A 14,477-nucleotide genomic window follows, 5' to 3' on the forward strand; every position below is an offset into this window, starting at 1 on the left:
TACAGTTAAGTTATTCATTGTAAATGACTATCCTACATATTTTTCTCTCGACCATGTGAAATTTGGGGGTCAAGTTTCACAATTATGTATATTCCTAACTGATTGCATTCTTTAGATTTACCAAAGATGGTTACTCAAACCTTTACGAGCACCAGATTACAGTATTGCATTTCCTGTTGTTAGGCCTCTTAATGATTAAAGTACATCCCCTTTTGACTACATTTGTGGAAAAGAACAGTGGAGAAACTTTGTGGTTTTCCATTTCCCCAAGCTACAGATCTGAAAATGTATGTTGGTTTGTTCTGTCACATGCTGTGTTTACACAGGCAGCCCAATTCTGATGTTTTTTTCACTAATTGGTATTTTGGCCAATCAGATCTGAAAAATATGTGATCGGTCAAAACAATTGGGCTGCTTGTGTAAACGCAGCCTTAGTTCCTCTAATCACCATCACTGTCAGTGACAGTTAGGTTCAGGAAATAACACAAATGGGCACAGGCAGCTAAAGGTAGATGTTCCAGAGTCGTCTGAGCCAAGCAGCGATTGACAGTCTGTGTGTAGGCTAGATCAACAGGAAGGACAGTACGGTCATTGAAGTTCAAGTGAAACCCAGGTGTAAAGGAGGTAAGTCATCTCCTGTTTTGTCTACCAAATTGAATTGGAAACAAATATGATGTGATTAGTTAAAAGACCAATTACTGGGAGGAAGAAAAGTCAGAATTGGGCTGCCTTTGTAAACAGCCAATTCATTGACTGAACCAGATGACAGAATTTTGGGGATGTCAAAGATCTCAGGCTGTTGTGGATGACATATTGTATGTGTCAGTTTGGATAAAAAAAATGTAGTAAGACATGTAGTAAAACATTTAACAAGGCACCTGTTAATTGAAATGCATTCCAGGTGACTACCTCATGAACCTGGTTGAGAGAATGCCAAGAGTGTGCAAAGGGTGGCTACTTTGAAGAGTCTAAAATATATTTTGATTTGTTTAAGACTTTTTGGTTACTGCATGGTTCCATAGGTGTTATTTCATAGTTTTGATGTCTTCACTATTATTCTACAATGTAGAAAATAGTACAAATTAAGAAAAACTTTTGAATGAGTAGGTGTCCAAACTTTGACTGGTACTGTATATCTGATGATGAATTGGACAACACAAACATTTGATCTAATTTTGTATAACTGATACAGTAAAAGTGATTACTTTTTGGCCTTAGCTTTCCAGTTGTCATTTTGATGTGTTCACCGCTGAACTCTGACACAGTGGTTTGACCTTCTTCTTGTTCCTGCTACTAAGAACTGCGTTCACACACATAGACAAAACCACCTGTGTCAGTGAGTACACTAATACAAAAAAAATTATCTGGTAGTAACATGCACAGTATGTTCGATTGGTCGTAAATGCAAGGATGTTATTGTTGCATGACTTTTCCGATACATGGCTGTTATATTTCTTCTACTATACATGGTTTACTCAACCCAGGTTTCTCCTTATGTGGAAACCCCCCCCAATGAGGCAATATGCCCGCAACACATTTTTACTTTCAAAATTAAGTTTTGCACCTCTATTTTCTTACTGACTTTTTGATATCAACGTCCTCTGTACTTTCCTTTCAACATCAGTGTCTTCTAACCACTCCTCCTTTTCAGACTCCACTCTGCCAGAATGACAGATGCTCAGAACTACTCCATGCCCACAGAGTCTCAGGATGCCCTGAACTCTAACCTGCCACCCCCTTACCCCCATGGGGAAACTCAAGTGGACCCCATGCCACCATACATACCACCCCCCTGCTCTGCAGCTCCAGCCATGTATCCTCCATCCCTCTACCCCCCAGTCCTGTACCCACCACAGGCAGGGGTAGACATGGGAACTCTCCCCCCTGGAGAGTGTAACCCTTTGGGAGAGCCAGGTATGTATCTGTCCGGCTATAGCAAGGAAAGAGGGAATCGATCATGCGGATGGATTATTCATGTCTTTCCTCATATTACTGCCAATTACTATAACATTGAACATTTCTGATTGAATAATTAATGTCCACTAAATTCACTTGTGTTACATAACCACTGAAAAGTCTGCAAAGTCTGGTCACTACAGTATTCCAGTGTTGTGTCCAATAACAACATGGGACTGTTGTTCTGTCACTCACAAAGGATCTTCTTCACCAGAGGCAGACGCCGCCCTATTGGTGTCATCTTTTGATGACAAGACCATAAGGAAGGCGTTTATCAGAAAGGTCTGTACTGATGAGTCTCAGAGATTTGGGGCTTTATTCAATCCATATCGCCAAAGTTCAGAGCTATAGCGTGCTTGAAATGTAAAGGTAATTTCCAATTTAGTCGACATATACAGTGTTTAACACATGCAGTCTGCTACCGTGGGAACATTGTCTTTAAATGTAAATCGGGCTACAATGCGGAACTTCAGTGCTACGGATTGAATAGAGCCCTTAGTCTTTGACCCCCAGGTTTCATGGTGACCTCCCCAGTATACCTGGCGAGCAAAGTGGCTAACGGTAACCCTGTCTTTCTACCTGTGCAGGTGTTCAGTGTCGTGACCCTGCAGTTGCTGGTGACCTTCAGCATCGTGTGTGTGTTCACGTTCTCCAGTGTGGTGAGGGCGGCGGTGCAGAGCAACATCTGGATCTACCTCAGCTCATACATCCTGTTTGCTGTGGTGGCCATCTCCCTTAGCTTCTCCAATTCCTTCAGCAGAAGCCATCCCTGGAACCTGGTGGGACTGGTAGGTCACACACAGACAAACACAACCTCTTTCGCAGCTTGGTAGAGCAGTGACTGACATACTGGCTAATGCAGTCAATGAGTTAATACTGAAGTGTGGGTTAGATTGAATTGAGCTCAAGGTTCATCTGTTGACTGATATACTGTATATAAACTACGCAATTGTTCTTTAGATGTTCCCAAACATTATTGAAAAAAAGAACTTACCTGTGATGGTTATAAATGCTTCTTCCTGTATTCACAGTTCCCTGTTAGTTAATGCCAAAGCCATTCTAGAACCTAGTTGCATGACTAATGAGAACAACTGTCTGAAACACAAAAGACAAAGATACAGTGTGATTTGTGGTTGGGTGAGTGTTATTCTAACTGTGTAATGTACTACCTTTAGTCAGTGGTCACTCTCACCCTATCTTACTTGGTCGGCACTGTGGCTTCATTTCACAATACCACTGCTGTAGTCATCGCCATGGGAGCAACAGTGGCGATCTCCTTCACCATCATCATCTTCTCAGCCCAGGTCAGACTCAGTCTTTTCAAATAACAAAAAACATGATATTATGCTGAATTGGACCACTACTGTAGTACCTACCAAGTGTGTTTAATGTGGTCAGGCTGATCAGTGACCAAGCCTATCTAGCCTTACTCACTGTCCTCTCTTTGGTCTGCAGACTCGAGTGGACTTCACAATTTGTAATGGCATCCTGCTGGTGCTGGCTGTGGACCTTCTCATGTTCAGCTTCTTCTGCTGTTTCTTCTACTCCAATGTGCTGCAGATAGTCTACGGATCTCTGGGAGCCCTGCTCTTCTCACTGGTACAGAACTCACTCAATGTTACTTTCCTTTTAGGCCATGTCTGTTTATCCAGCCTTATAGCCAGAATGAATGCCTCCATCCATTGCACCCTAAACACATTCTTTCCTCCGTCACCTTTTCCCTTTCTGTGTCTCTCCCTCAGTTCTTGGCGATTGACTGCCAGCTGGTGATGGGCAGGCAGAAGTACGCTCTAGATCCAGAGGAGTATGTGTTTGCTGCCCTGATCCTGTACCTGGACATCATTAACATCTTCCTCTATCTGCTCATCATAATGGGAGGCTCCAGCAAATAGTCAACACCTGGAAGAAACCTACAATGACACACATATGTAGCTATAGTCCTTAGCACTCCAAACTAAAGCTGGGCAATATGGACAAAAATCCATATCGCGATAAATTGCATGAATTGATGCGATAACGATAAATAGAACGATACGTTTATAACAATGTGCGCCATTCTTTTTGTATCCTTTAAAACTACTACTACTAGTTTGATGGTTGTAGTCATCAATTGTCCCATTAACAATCATCCATATTAGCAAACTTATTTAATTTCAAACATCACATTTCTTGAGCCTTTTGGTCCAGGCTTGTAAGGGGGCCCAAGAGGCACAAAAAAAAAGGAAATACATACAGTATATATATATAGGTAAAATATACATATTTTTTACTACATCCACCAAACACAGGAGGACTCAGGAGCCTGCTCTCAATGAATTTAGACATCCTTCTGCCACTCTGCTAATCATCAGATGGGGGAAGAGAGGAAGTAGGGGGCCCACATGTGTAAAACACTTTAGTTGCCCCGCTACACATTTTGCCATGGGGCGGAGAGTCATTTTTGCAGTTTTAAAGCTCATTACCTGCAATTCTACACATTTTGCCATGACTTATGCCATGTTAATGATATCTCAGTGAGAGTGAATAACAAAATCAAAGGAGGCCCCCAGGAGGTCAGGGCCCCTGGGCATGTGCCCTGCATGCAGCCATGATTATTACAGGATTTAGATTAGATAGTCTAGCCAGCTAACTTGTCTAAAAAGTGTTAGCTGACATGGCTTATTGAATGCCTGTCAGTAAACTGTTTTCCATCCAATTATTTTTTTTGCGAGAAAAATACGTCACATAAAACATTTTATGACAGGCCTGATGGAAACAGCAAATTTGTTGGTAAACTTTCCAAATGTTGACTAAACTAAATACGCTAGACAAGGTGGGATCTTTTTGTGTCGGTAAAATTAATAATGCGCGAAATGGCAGTGGAAACTCTTTTAAGCACAAATATAATAACCATCATATCGATGTAGACTTGAAGTCATGCGATGACATGTTGTGTTATTCTCCCACTACGACTTGGGAAACCATGCAGTTTATTAGGCAACAGGTGAAATAAATTCTGATGAACTTTACAGGGTGGTGAAAGTGCAAGGTGATGAGCTTTATGCTCCTTTCCAATAAATATAATGGTTCTTATTCTGGTGACATGATGACAGATGCTTAGCTGCCATTTGACAAATAAAATAATCTTGCTCTTTAGTCCATATTAATAACATCATGTAGGCTACACACACATTGTATATACAGTGCATTCAGAAAGTATTCAGACCCCCTTTTTCAACATTGTTACGTTACAGCCTTATTCTAAAATTGATACATTTCATTTTTTCCCTCAACTCTACACACAATACCCCATAATGACAAAGAGAAAACAGTATTTTGTTTATGCAAATTTTAAAAAAAAACAAAAAAAAACAGATACCTTATTTACGTAAGTATTCAGACCCTTTGCTATGAGACTTGAAATTGAGTTCAGGTGCATCCTGTTTCCATTGATCATCCTTGAGATGTTTCTACAACTTGGGAGTCCACCCGTGGTAAATTAAATTGATTGGACATTATTTGGAAAGGTACACACATGTCTATATAAGGTCCCAGAGTTGAAAGTGTATGTCAGTGCAAAAACCAAGCCAAGAGGTGGAAGGAATTGTTGGTAAAGCTCCGAGACAGGATTGTGTGGAGGCACAGATCTGGGGAAGAGTACCAAAAAGTGTCTGCAGCATTGAAGGTCCCCAAGAACACAGTGGCCTCCATCATTCTTAAATGGAAGAAGTTTGGAAGGAAACTGAGCATTTGGGGGAGAAGGGCCTTGGTCAGGGAGGTGACCAATAACCTGATGGTCACTCTGACAGAGCTTTAGAGTTCGTCTGTGGAGATGAGAGAACCTTCCAGAAGGACAACCATCTGTGCAGCACTCCACCAATCAGGCCTTTATGGTAGAGTGGCCAGACGGAAGCCACTCCTCAGTAAAAGGCACAATACAGCCCGCTTGGAGTTTGCCAATAGATTCTCTGGTCTGATGAAACCAAGATTGAACTCTTTGGCCTGAATGCCGAGCTTCACGTCTGGAGGAAACATGGCACCATCCCTGCAATGAAGCCTGGTGGTGGCAGCATCACGCTTTGGGGATGCTTTTCAGTGGTAGGGACTGGGAGACTAGTCAGGATCAAAGGAAAGATGAACGGAGCAAAGTACAGAGAGATCCTCGATGAAAACCTGCTCCAGAACACACAGGACCTCAGACAGGGGCGACGGTTCACAACATTAAGCACACAGCCAAGACAACGCAGGAGTGGCTTCGGGACAAGTTCCTGAATGTCCTTGAGTGGCCCAGCCAAAGCCCCAAACTTGAACCCGATCAAACATCTCTGGAGAGACCTGAAAATAGCTGTGCAGCGACGCTTCCAACCCAACCCGACAGAGCTTGAGAGGATCTGCAGAAAAGAATGTGAGTCACTCCCCAAATATAGGTGTACCAAGCTTGTAGCGTCATACCCAGGAAGACTCGAGGCTATAATCACTGTCAAAGGTTCTTCAACAAAGTACCGAGTAAAGTGTATGAATACTTATGTAAATGTGATATCAGGTTTTTATTTTTAATACATTTGCAAACATGTCTAAAAACCTGTTTTTGCTTCGTCATTATGGGGTATTGTTTGTAGATTGAGATTTTTATTTTATTTAATCCATTTTAAAATAAGGCTGTAACATAACAAAATGTGGGGAAAAAATCAAGGGGTCTGAATACTTTCCCAAGGCACTGTATATACCTTGTTTGTATTAATTTGTATTTATTAGGGATCCCCATATTCCTGGGGTCCAAACACACCAAAACACCCACATTTCATATAAAACAGTGAACTGTTTGTACTGAATGAGCTAAAGATAAAACATCATACAACATCACTACACCACCACACAAAATGTTCAATACCACCATACAGCAATATTACAATGTGTGCATATGCATGTGTCTGTACCTTTGTGTGTGTCTCTTCACAGTCCCCGTTGTTCCATAAGGTGTATTTTTACCTGCTTTTTAAATCTGATTGCTTGCATCAGTTACCTGATGTGGAATAGAGTTACATGTAGTCATGGCTCTATGTAGTACTGTGCGCCTCCCATAGTCTGTTCTGAACTTGAGGACTGTGGAAGAGACCTCTGGTGGCATGTCTTGTGGGGTATACATGGGTGTCCGAGCTGTGTGCTATTATTTTAAAACAGACAGCTCGGTACCTTCAGCTTATCAACACCTCTTACAAAAACAAGTAATGATGAAGTCAATCTCCACTTTGAGCCATGAGAGATTGACATGCATGTCATTAATGTAAGCTCTGTGTACTTTTAATGGCCAGCCGTGCTGCCCTGTTCTGAGCCACTTGCAATTTTCCCAAGTCCCTCTTTGTTGTACCTGACCACACTACTGAACAGTAGTCCAGGTGTGACAAAATTAGGGCCTGTAGGACCTGTCTTGTTGATAGTGTTGTTAAGGAGGCAGAGCGGCACTTTATTATGGAAGGACTTCTCCGCATCTTAGTTACTGTTGTATCAATATGTTTTAACCATGATAGTTTACAATCCAGGGTTACTCCAATGTTATTAGCCAACCTCTTTCTCTCTCTATTGTTGCTTCATTCCTTCCGTGCTTTCAACAGTTAAATGAAATCTGTTTCGTTGTCCTTATTTTTATAATTCTAATGACATCCTTGAATAACATAGGACTAGAATTCGATGCAGAATGTTTTCACTTCTCCTTATGAAGATTGAATGGTTATGGGTCTGAATAAATAACTGCTATAGCCTACCGCCATTGCGTGTTGCGCTTCTTTCAAATTACCCACGAGTTCTATTGGCTGCTGTATTTAACATTCAGCAAAAAATTACTTGGGTCCAGCAAGCTATTCTAGCCTAGATTTTCCTGCATGGGACTCTAAGAGCTAAGTAGAATTTTTAAGGAGAGGCCAGAGGAACACAGGTGCTTGCGTATTGAGCAAGAGACAGAGGCTATAAATTAGAAGCTTATTATGCATAACCCATCATTAATTAGCTAAATAAAAAGGCTAATACTGCATTGAATGTATTGCCTGAAAGAGGTAGGCTAGGACATCTATATAGGATTCTATATAAATCTAGAACAGGATTATCATATTTGGATGCAATTTTGAATGGAGTTGATCGAGAGAGAGAGAAAGACTACGAGAGTGCTCACGCGTGTGCACTGATTTAAATGAGTGATAGGCTGTTTTAAAACTATGCAGCTGCAATAAAAACAACTCTTTACAATTAAAAAACAAGGTGACCCCCAAAAGCCAGATGGAGATGGGTAAATTAGACACGCAGTCGTCTTTATATTACTGTAGCATAGGCTATGCTGCAGCAAATGTAGGCCTACCTGTCACAAGAACAAAAGTTACCATGATGAGATGATACTGTAGGTTTACATGCATTGTGAACTGCGCTCCATACTGAGATGGGCTGTATGTCCCCACCCTAAGCGTTGATTCAACATGCAGAGGCCGTAGAGAAACCAGATTTAGACATCACATATAATTTACCAGTTCCATTTCACACCATGCTGTTCATATAAATCCTTTATTATAATTTACCGGTTTCTCGCAGTTATTTATCCCGGGAAAAGGGAGTGGTTTTGGGAGGTAAATTGCGGTAACTGGGTTCCCGCCATTCAAACCTATCGCCAATCAGTAAACGGAACGTCTGAGTTCCATTGTCTCCTTTACCGCAGTGCTTTCAGAAAGTATTCAGACCCCTTGACCTATTTCACATTTTGTTGTGTTGCAGCCTGAATTCAAAATTGATTACATCATTTTTTCTCAGGTATTTACAAACAATATGCTATATTGACAAAGCGAAAACATGTTAAACATTTTTGCAAATGTATTGAAAATGAAATATCACATTTACATTTTTTTTTAACCTTTATTTAACTAGGCAAGTTTAAGAACAAATTCTTATTTACAATGACGGCCAAACCCGACGATGCTGGGTCAATTGTGTGCCGCCCTATGGGACTCCTAATCACGGCCGGTTGTGATACAGCCTGGATTTAAACCAGGGTGTCTGTAGTAATGCCTCAAGATGCAGTGCCTTAGACCGCTGCGCCACTCGGGAGCCCAAATAATTATTCAGTCAATACTTTTTAGAAGGCTTTCTGGGTAAGTCTCTTAAGAGCTTTTCATACCTGGATTGTGGAACATTTGCCGATTATTATTTTCAAAATCCTTCAAGGTCTTTCAAATTGGTTGTTGATCATTGCTAGACAACCATATTCAGGTCTTGCCATAGATTTTCAAGTAGATTTAAGTCAAAAGTATAACTCGGCCACTCAGGAACATTCACTGTCTTCTTGGTAAGCAACTTGTATTTTAGGTTATTGTCCTGATGAAAGGTTAATTCATCTCCCAGTTTCTGGTGGAAAGCAGAGTGAACTAGGTTTTCCTCTAGGATTTTGCCATAAAATCCCCCAGCCCTTAACGATTACCCATAATACCCCGTCTGCCAGAAAACAAAAAGCAAACTGGCATTTCGGACAGAAGGGGGGGGGGGGGTCTTGTGAGGTTGCTTTGGGCCCCCAATTCAGCCATTTCCAACACCCGAGTGGCGCAGGAGGTCTAAGGCACTGCATCTTGAGGCGTTACTACAGACACCCTGGTTTAAATCCAGGCTATATAGCATAGTGTGTAAATGCAAAAAATGATGTAATCAATTTTGAATTCAGGCTGCAACACAACAAAATGTGAAATGGGTCAAGGGGTATGAATAGAGTGGCTGGTGAAGGCAGCCGAGAAAGGGGTTTGACCTTTTGCTTTGGCCATCTGCTTGTGGAGAATGAACGCATTTACTGTAGCAATGTCCACAAAGTGGTAAAAAAAAGTATACCACTTCCTTGTCTTGATACAGTTGAAGTCGGATGTTTACATACACCTTAGCCAAATACATTTACAATGTTTTTCACAATCCATGACATTTAATCCTTAGTAAAAATTCCCTGTTTTAGGTCAGTTAGGATCACCACTTTATTTTAAGAATGTGAAATGTCAGAATTAGTAGTAAAGAGAATGATTTCAGCTTTTATTTTTTTCATCACATCCCCAGTGGGTCAGAAGTTTGCACACACTCGATTAGTATTTGGTAGCGTTGCCTTTAAATTGTTTAACTTGGGTCAAATGTTACAGGTAGCCTTCCACAACCTCCCCACAAAAAGCTGGGTGAATTTTGGCCCATTCCTCCTGACAGAGCTGGTGTAACTGAGTCAGGTTTGTAGGCCTCCTTGCTCGCACACACACCTTTCAATTCTGCCCACAAAATGTCTATAGGATTGAGGGCAGGGCTGTGTGATGGCCACTCCAATGCCTTAACTTTGTTGTCCTTAAGCCATTTTGCCACAACTTTGGAAGTATGCTTGGGGTCATTGTCCATTTGGAAGACCCATTTGCGAACATGCTTTAACTTCCTGGCTGATGTCTTGTGGATATATTGAAGCAACATCACATCATTTTCTTTCCTCATGATGCCATCTATTTTGTGAAGTGCACCAGTCCTGCAGTAGAGCACTCCCATAACATGTTACTGCCACCCCCGTGCTTCACAGTTGGGATGGGAGAAATGTCCTCTGGTCTGATGAAACAAAAATAGAACTGTTTGGCCATAATGACTTACATTATGTTTGGAGGAAAAAGGGGGAGGCTTGCAAGCTGAAGAATCCAAAAAGTACAATCTTTGTTCCCATGTGCAGTTGCAAACTGTAGTCTGTCTTTTTTAATCGTGGTTTTGGAGCAGTGGCTTCTTCCTTGCTGAGTGGCCTTTCAGGTTATGTTGATATAGGAATTGTTTTACTGTGGATATAGATACTTTTGTACCCGTTTCCTCCAGCATCTTCACAAGGTCCTTTGCTGTTGTTCTGGGTGTGATTTGCACTTTTCGCACCAAAGTACGTTCATCTCGAGGAGACAGAACGCGTCTCTTTCCTGAGCGGTATGACGGCTGCGTGGTCCCATATTTATAGTTGCATACTATTGTTTGTACAGATGAACGTGGTACCTTGAGGCGTTTGGAAATCACTCCCAAGGATGAACCAGACTTGTGGAGGTCTACAATTGTTTTCTGAGGTATTGGCTGATTTATTTTGATTTTCCCATGATGTCAAGCAAAGAGGCACTGAGTTTGAAGGTAGGCCTTGAAATACATCCACAGGTACACCTCCAATTGACTCAAATTACATCAATTAGCCTATCAGAAGCTTCTAAAGCCATGCAATTTTCTGGAATTTTCCAAGCTGTTTAAAGGCACAGTCAATTTAGTGTATGTACAGAAATTGTGATACAGTGAAATAATCTCTCTGTAAACAATTGTTAGAAAAATGACTTGTGTCATGCACAAAGTAGATTGCCAAAACTATAGTTTGTTAACAAGAAATTTGTGGAGTGGTTGAAAAATGAGTTTTAATGACTCCAACCTAAGTGTATGTAAACTTCCGACCTCAACTGTGTGTACATGCCTTTAAAACCTAAGAGAAGGACCTCAATGTAAATCAGCTATAATGCGTGTAGTATGCAATAGTTAATTGAAATATATAAATGAAGTTTAATTTTAAGTTCACATTAAACTAGTTTTTGTCCTTTGTTCCCCAGCTGTGTGTCACACATGTTATTTCTCTTTTCCCTCCTTTAAGAAATACCATACCACATTTTCAGAATGGTTTCATTTGGTTGTGTGGATGAGAATGGAGGTGACAATATTTGATCATATATAAACAGTGAATTTGTAGAAATGGTTGAAAACTGACCCACTGGAATTGTGATACAGTGAAATATAAGTGAAATAATCTGTCTGTAAACAATTGGTGGAAAAATTACTTGTGTCATGCAATGTAGATGTCCTAACCGACTTGCCAAAACTATAGTTTGTTAGTGGTTGAAAAACAAGTTAATGACTCCAACCTAAGTGTATGTAAACTTCTGACTTCAACTGTAGGTCAACACCCCCCATGCTGGCATTGTAGTCTGTCACAAAATCAGGAATGGGGACATTCTCCTTTTTCACCCTCCTTGAGACATGGTCGCTATTGAATGCCTTATGCTGTGTGGTGAGCATGGTTACTTCCCTAGTTTCACAAAAAGCAGCTTGTTAGTCCTGATACAACATATGGTCCCCCTCTCCGCTGTCTTTGTCATGTTGTTTACCTTGGTCCTGGGGAAACCGATTATGTTAGGACGAATGGTGCCACAAGCCCCTATTTTCTTTTCAAGAGGTCTATGAAAAGTGGATGTAGAACCATCAGATGGGGTGAAGACTTTGACCGGGAGTGCTTGCTGGGGAGGGGTGGCTCCCAAACGTCATCACCCAAATCCTCTGCGGCGAATAAAATAGAGGGATATATTGTTGTAAGACACAGAATTACAGTTGACTAAATTGACAAAAACGACATTACTGTAAAGTAAAAACACCAAGCCTTAACTTTATCTGTACAGTCTCTCATAGGTGTGAAACACACAATGCAAACAATAACACTTTGGAGACAAAAGCAGAGGTGAGAACCACAAGTAAAAACATGGCCATGAGAGTTGAGGTCTCCCCAAAATTACAAGGATGAAATTTAGGAATTATATTACATTGAAATTACTTGTTACATAGGCCGAGGTAAACTAAATACATAGTAAAATTAGTTATATTAAAGTCATGAAAATAATTTACTTACAGATCTAGAAGTGGATCCAATCCTTCTAGAAAACTATCGTCGTTGGCCGAGTCTAAATCTCATTGTCCAAATCGCTCCCCGATCCGAGTCCGACCAAAGCTTCTATGCCGGTATGCTTATTCATCGCTGCCTCCTTTTTAGCTCCCTGTTCAATATTCTTAGTTTTTTTGATGCGCAAAGAGTCACTCAGTGGACATTCGATTTTGCCATTTAGTCATACATCATCAGATAACATTGGCAATATGCTAGATTTGTTCCTACCAACCTAAGGATTCATTTGATACCACCCATGTATCTTTAGCGCAAACACAAACCAAATCGAAGCTTACTTTGTAAGATGACAAGCATTTCGCTACACTCGCATTAACATCTGCTACCGATGTGTATGTGACCAATAAAATGTGATGTTTACTGTTTGGGGAAAAAAATTGTGTAAAATAAAACATTTGGAGCTGGTGGTCAATAACAGTAGGTGTCCGGCAGACAAATAAAACATCCTCATGATCTGTGGAGTCCCGGCTTTCGGTGTGTATCAACGTATTCCGTGTTTATTTCCTTTATGCTACACAACGCTAACCGGAATCTATGTAGCAGTCATCTTGAATTGTCATCATCATTGTCATCTCCTCGGCATGCCATTATATTTTCGTATGCCCATATGGGAGTAAGTAACAAAGATTTTAAGGCACAGCTCAATAGCCAAGATACTCAGCTTTCCACAGACACCCTGCTTTTGCAGATAGGGGCTACTGTTCTCATACCAGGCTGATTTTTTTTTTTTTATCTATTAGAGTCCCCAAATATGGGGACTTTACATTTATGTGGTTAAACACTTATTGCACAGAGTGAGTCCGTGCAACTTATTATGTGACTTACGCTCTTGCTGCTGGTCCATCTTGCTCTGATCCACCTCTACGCAGACGACACCATTCTGTATACTTCTGGCCCTTCTTTGGACACTGTTAACAACCCTCCAGGCAAGCTTCAATGCCATACAACTCTCCTTCCGTGGCCTCCAATTGCTCTTAAATACAAGTAAAACTAAATGCATGCTCTTCAACCGATCGCTACCCTCACCTGCCCAACATCACTACTCTGGACGGCTCTGATTTAGAATACGTGGACAACTACAAATACTTAGGTGTCTGGTTAGACTGTAAACTCTCCTTCCAGACCCATATCAAATATCTCCAATCCAAAGTTAAATCTAGAATTGGCTTCCTATTTCGCAACAAAGCATCCTTCACTCATGCTGCCAAACATACCCTTGTGAAACTGACCATCCTACCATATCCTCAACTTTGGCGATGTCATTTACAAAATAGCCTCCAATACCCTACTCAACAAATAGGATGCAGTCTATCACAGTGCAATCCGTTTTGTCACCTAAGCCCCATATACTACCCACCATTGCGACCTGTACGCTCTCGTTGGCTAGCCCTCGCTTCATACTCGTCGCCAAACCCACTGGCTCCATGTCATCTACAAGACCCTGCTAGGTAAAGTCCCCCCTTATCTCAGCTCGCTGGTCACAATAGCATCACCCACCTGCGCTCCAGTAGGTATCTCTCTAGTCACCCCCAAAACTAATTCTTTCTTTGGCCGCCTCTCCTTCCAGTTCTCTGCTGCCAATGACTGGAACGAACTACAAAAAGCACTGAAACTGGAAACACTTATCTCCCTCACTAGCTTTAAGCACCAACTGTCAAAGCAGCTCACATATTACTGCACCTGTATATAGCCCACCTATATTTTAGCCCAAACAACTACCTCTTTCCCTACTGTATTTTATTTATTTATTTAGCTCCTTTGCACCCTATTATTTTTATTTCTACTTTGCACATTCTTCCATTGCAAATCTACCATTCCA

At 41.1% G+C, this 14,477-nt stretch overlaps 1 protein-coding gene across 2 annotated transcripts; it reads left to right on the forward strand.

The window, feature by feature from the left end:
- The first annotated feature begins 366 nt into the window (after positions 1 to 366).
- Positions 367 to 7,702, forward strand: si:ch211-284o19.8 (protein lifeguard 1). Of its 2 annotated transcripts, none has more exons than XM_064933129.1 (7): positions 367 to 624; positions 1,652 to 1,914; positions 2,171 to 2,238; positions 2,544 to 2,744; positions 3,132 to 3,260; positions 3,412 to 3,555; positions 3,699 to 7,702. In XM_064933129.1, exons 2-7 carry the CDS (start codon positions 1,668 to 1,670, stop codon positions 3,846 to 3,848), a joined length of 939 nt encoding a protein of 312 aa, XP_064789201.1. In that variant the 5' UTR covers positions 367 to 624; positions 1,652 to 1,667; the 3' UTR covers positions 3,849 to 7,702. The 2 variants fall into 2 exon arrangements, with proteins under 2 accessions (XP_064789201.1, XP_064789196.1); XM_064933124.1 differs by having other exon boundaries at positions 370 to 624; positions 2,156 to 2,238.
- Positions 7,703 to 14,477: the final 6,775 nt, after the last annotated feature.

Source organism: Oncorhynchus masou, chromosome 3, assembly GCF_036934945.1.
Source record: "Oncorhynchus masou masou isolate Uvic2021 chromosome 3, UVic_Omas_1.1, whole genome shotgun sequence".
Lineage (NCBI taxonomy): Eukaryota > Metazoa > Chordata > Actinopteri > Salmoniformes > Salmonidae > Oncorhynchus > Oncorhynchus masou.

Coding starts and splice junctions, on each gene's coding strand:
- si:ch211-284o19.8 (XM_064933124.1), top strand. CDS start 1,668: ATGACAGATGCTCAGAACTACTCCATGCCCACAGAGTCTCAGGATGCC. Junction 1,915..2,155: donor TAACCCTTTGGGAGAGCCAG/GTATGTATCTGT, acceptor TCACTCACAAAG/GATCTTCTTCACCAGAGGCA. Junction 2,239..2,543: donor GGAAGGCGTTTATCAGAAAG/GTCTGTACTGAT, acceptor CTACCTGTGCAG/GTGTTCAGTGTCGTGACCCT.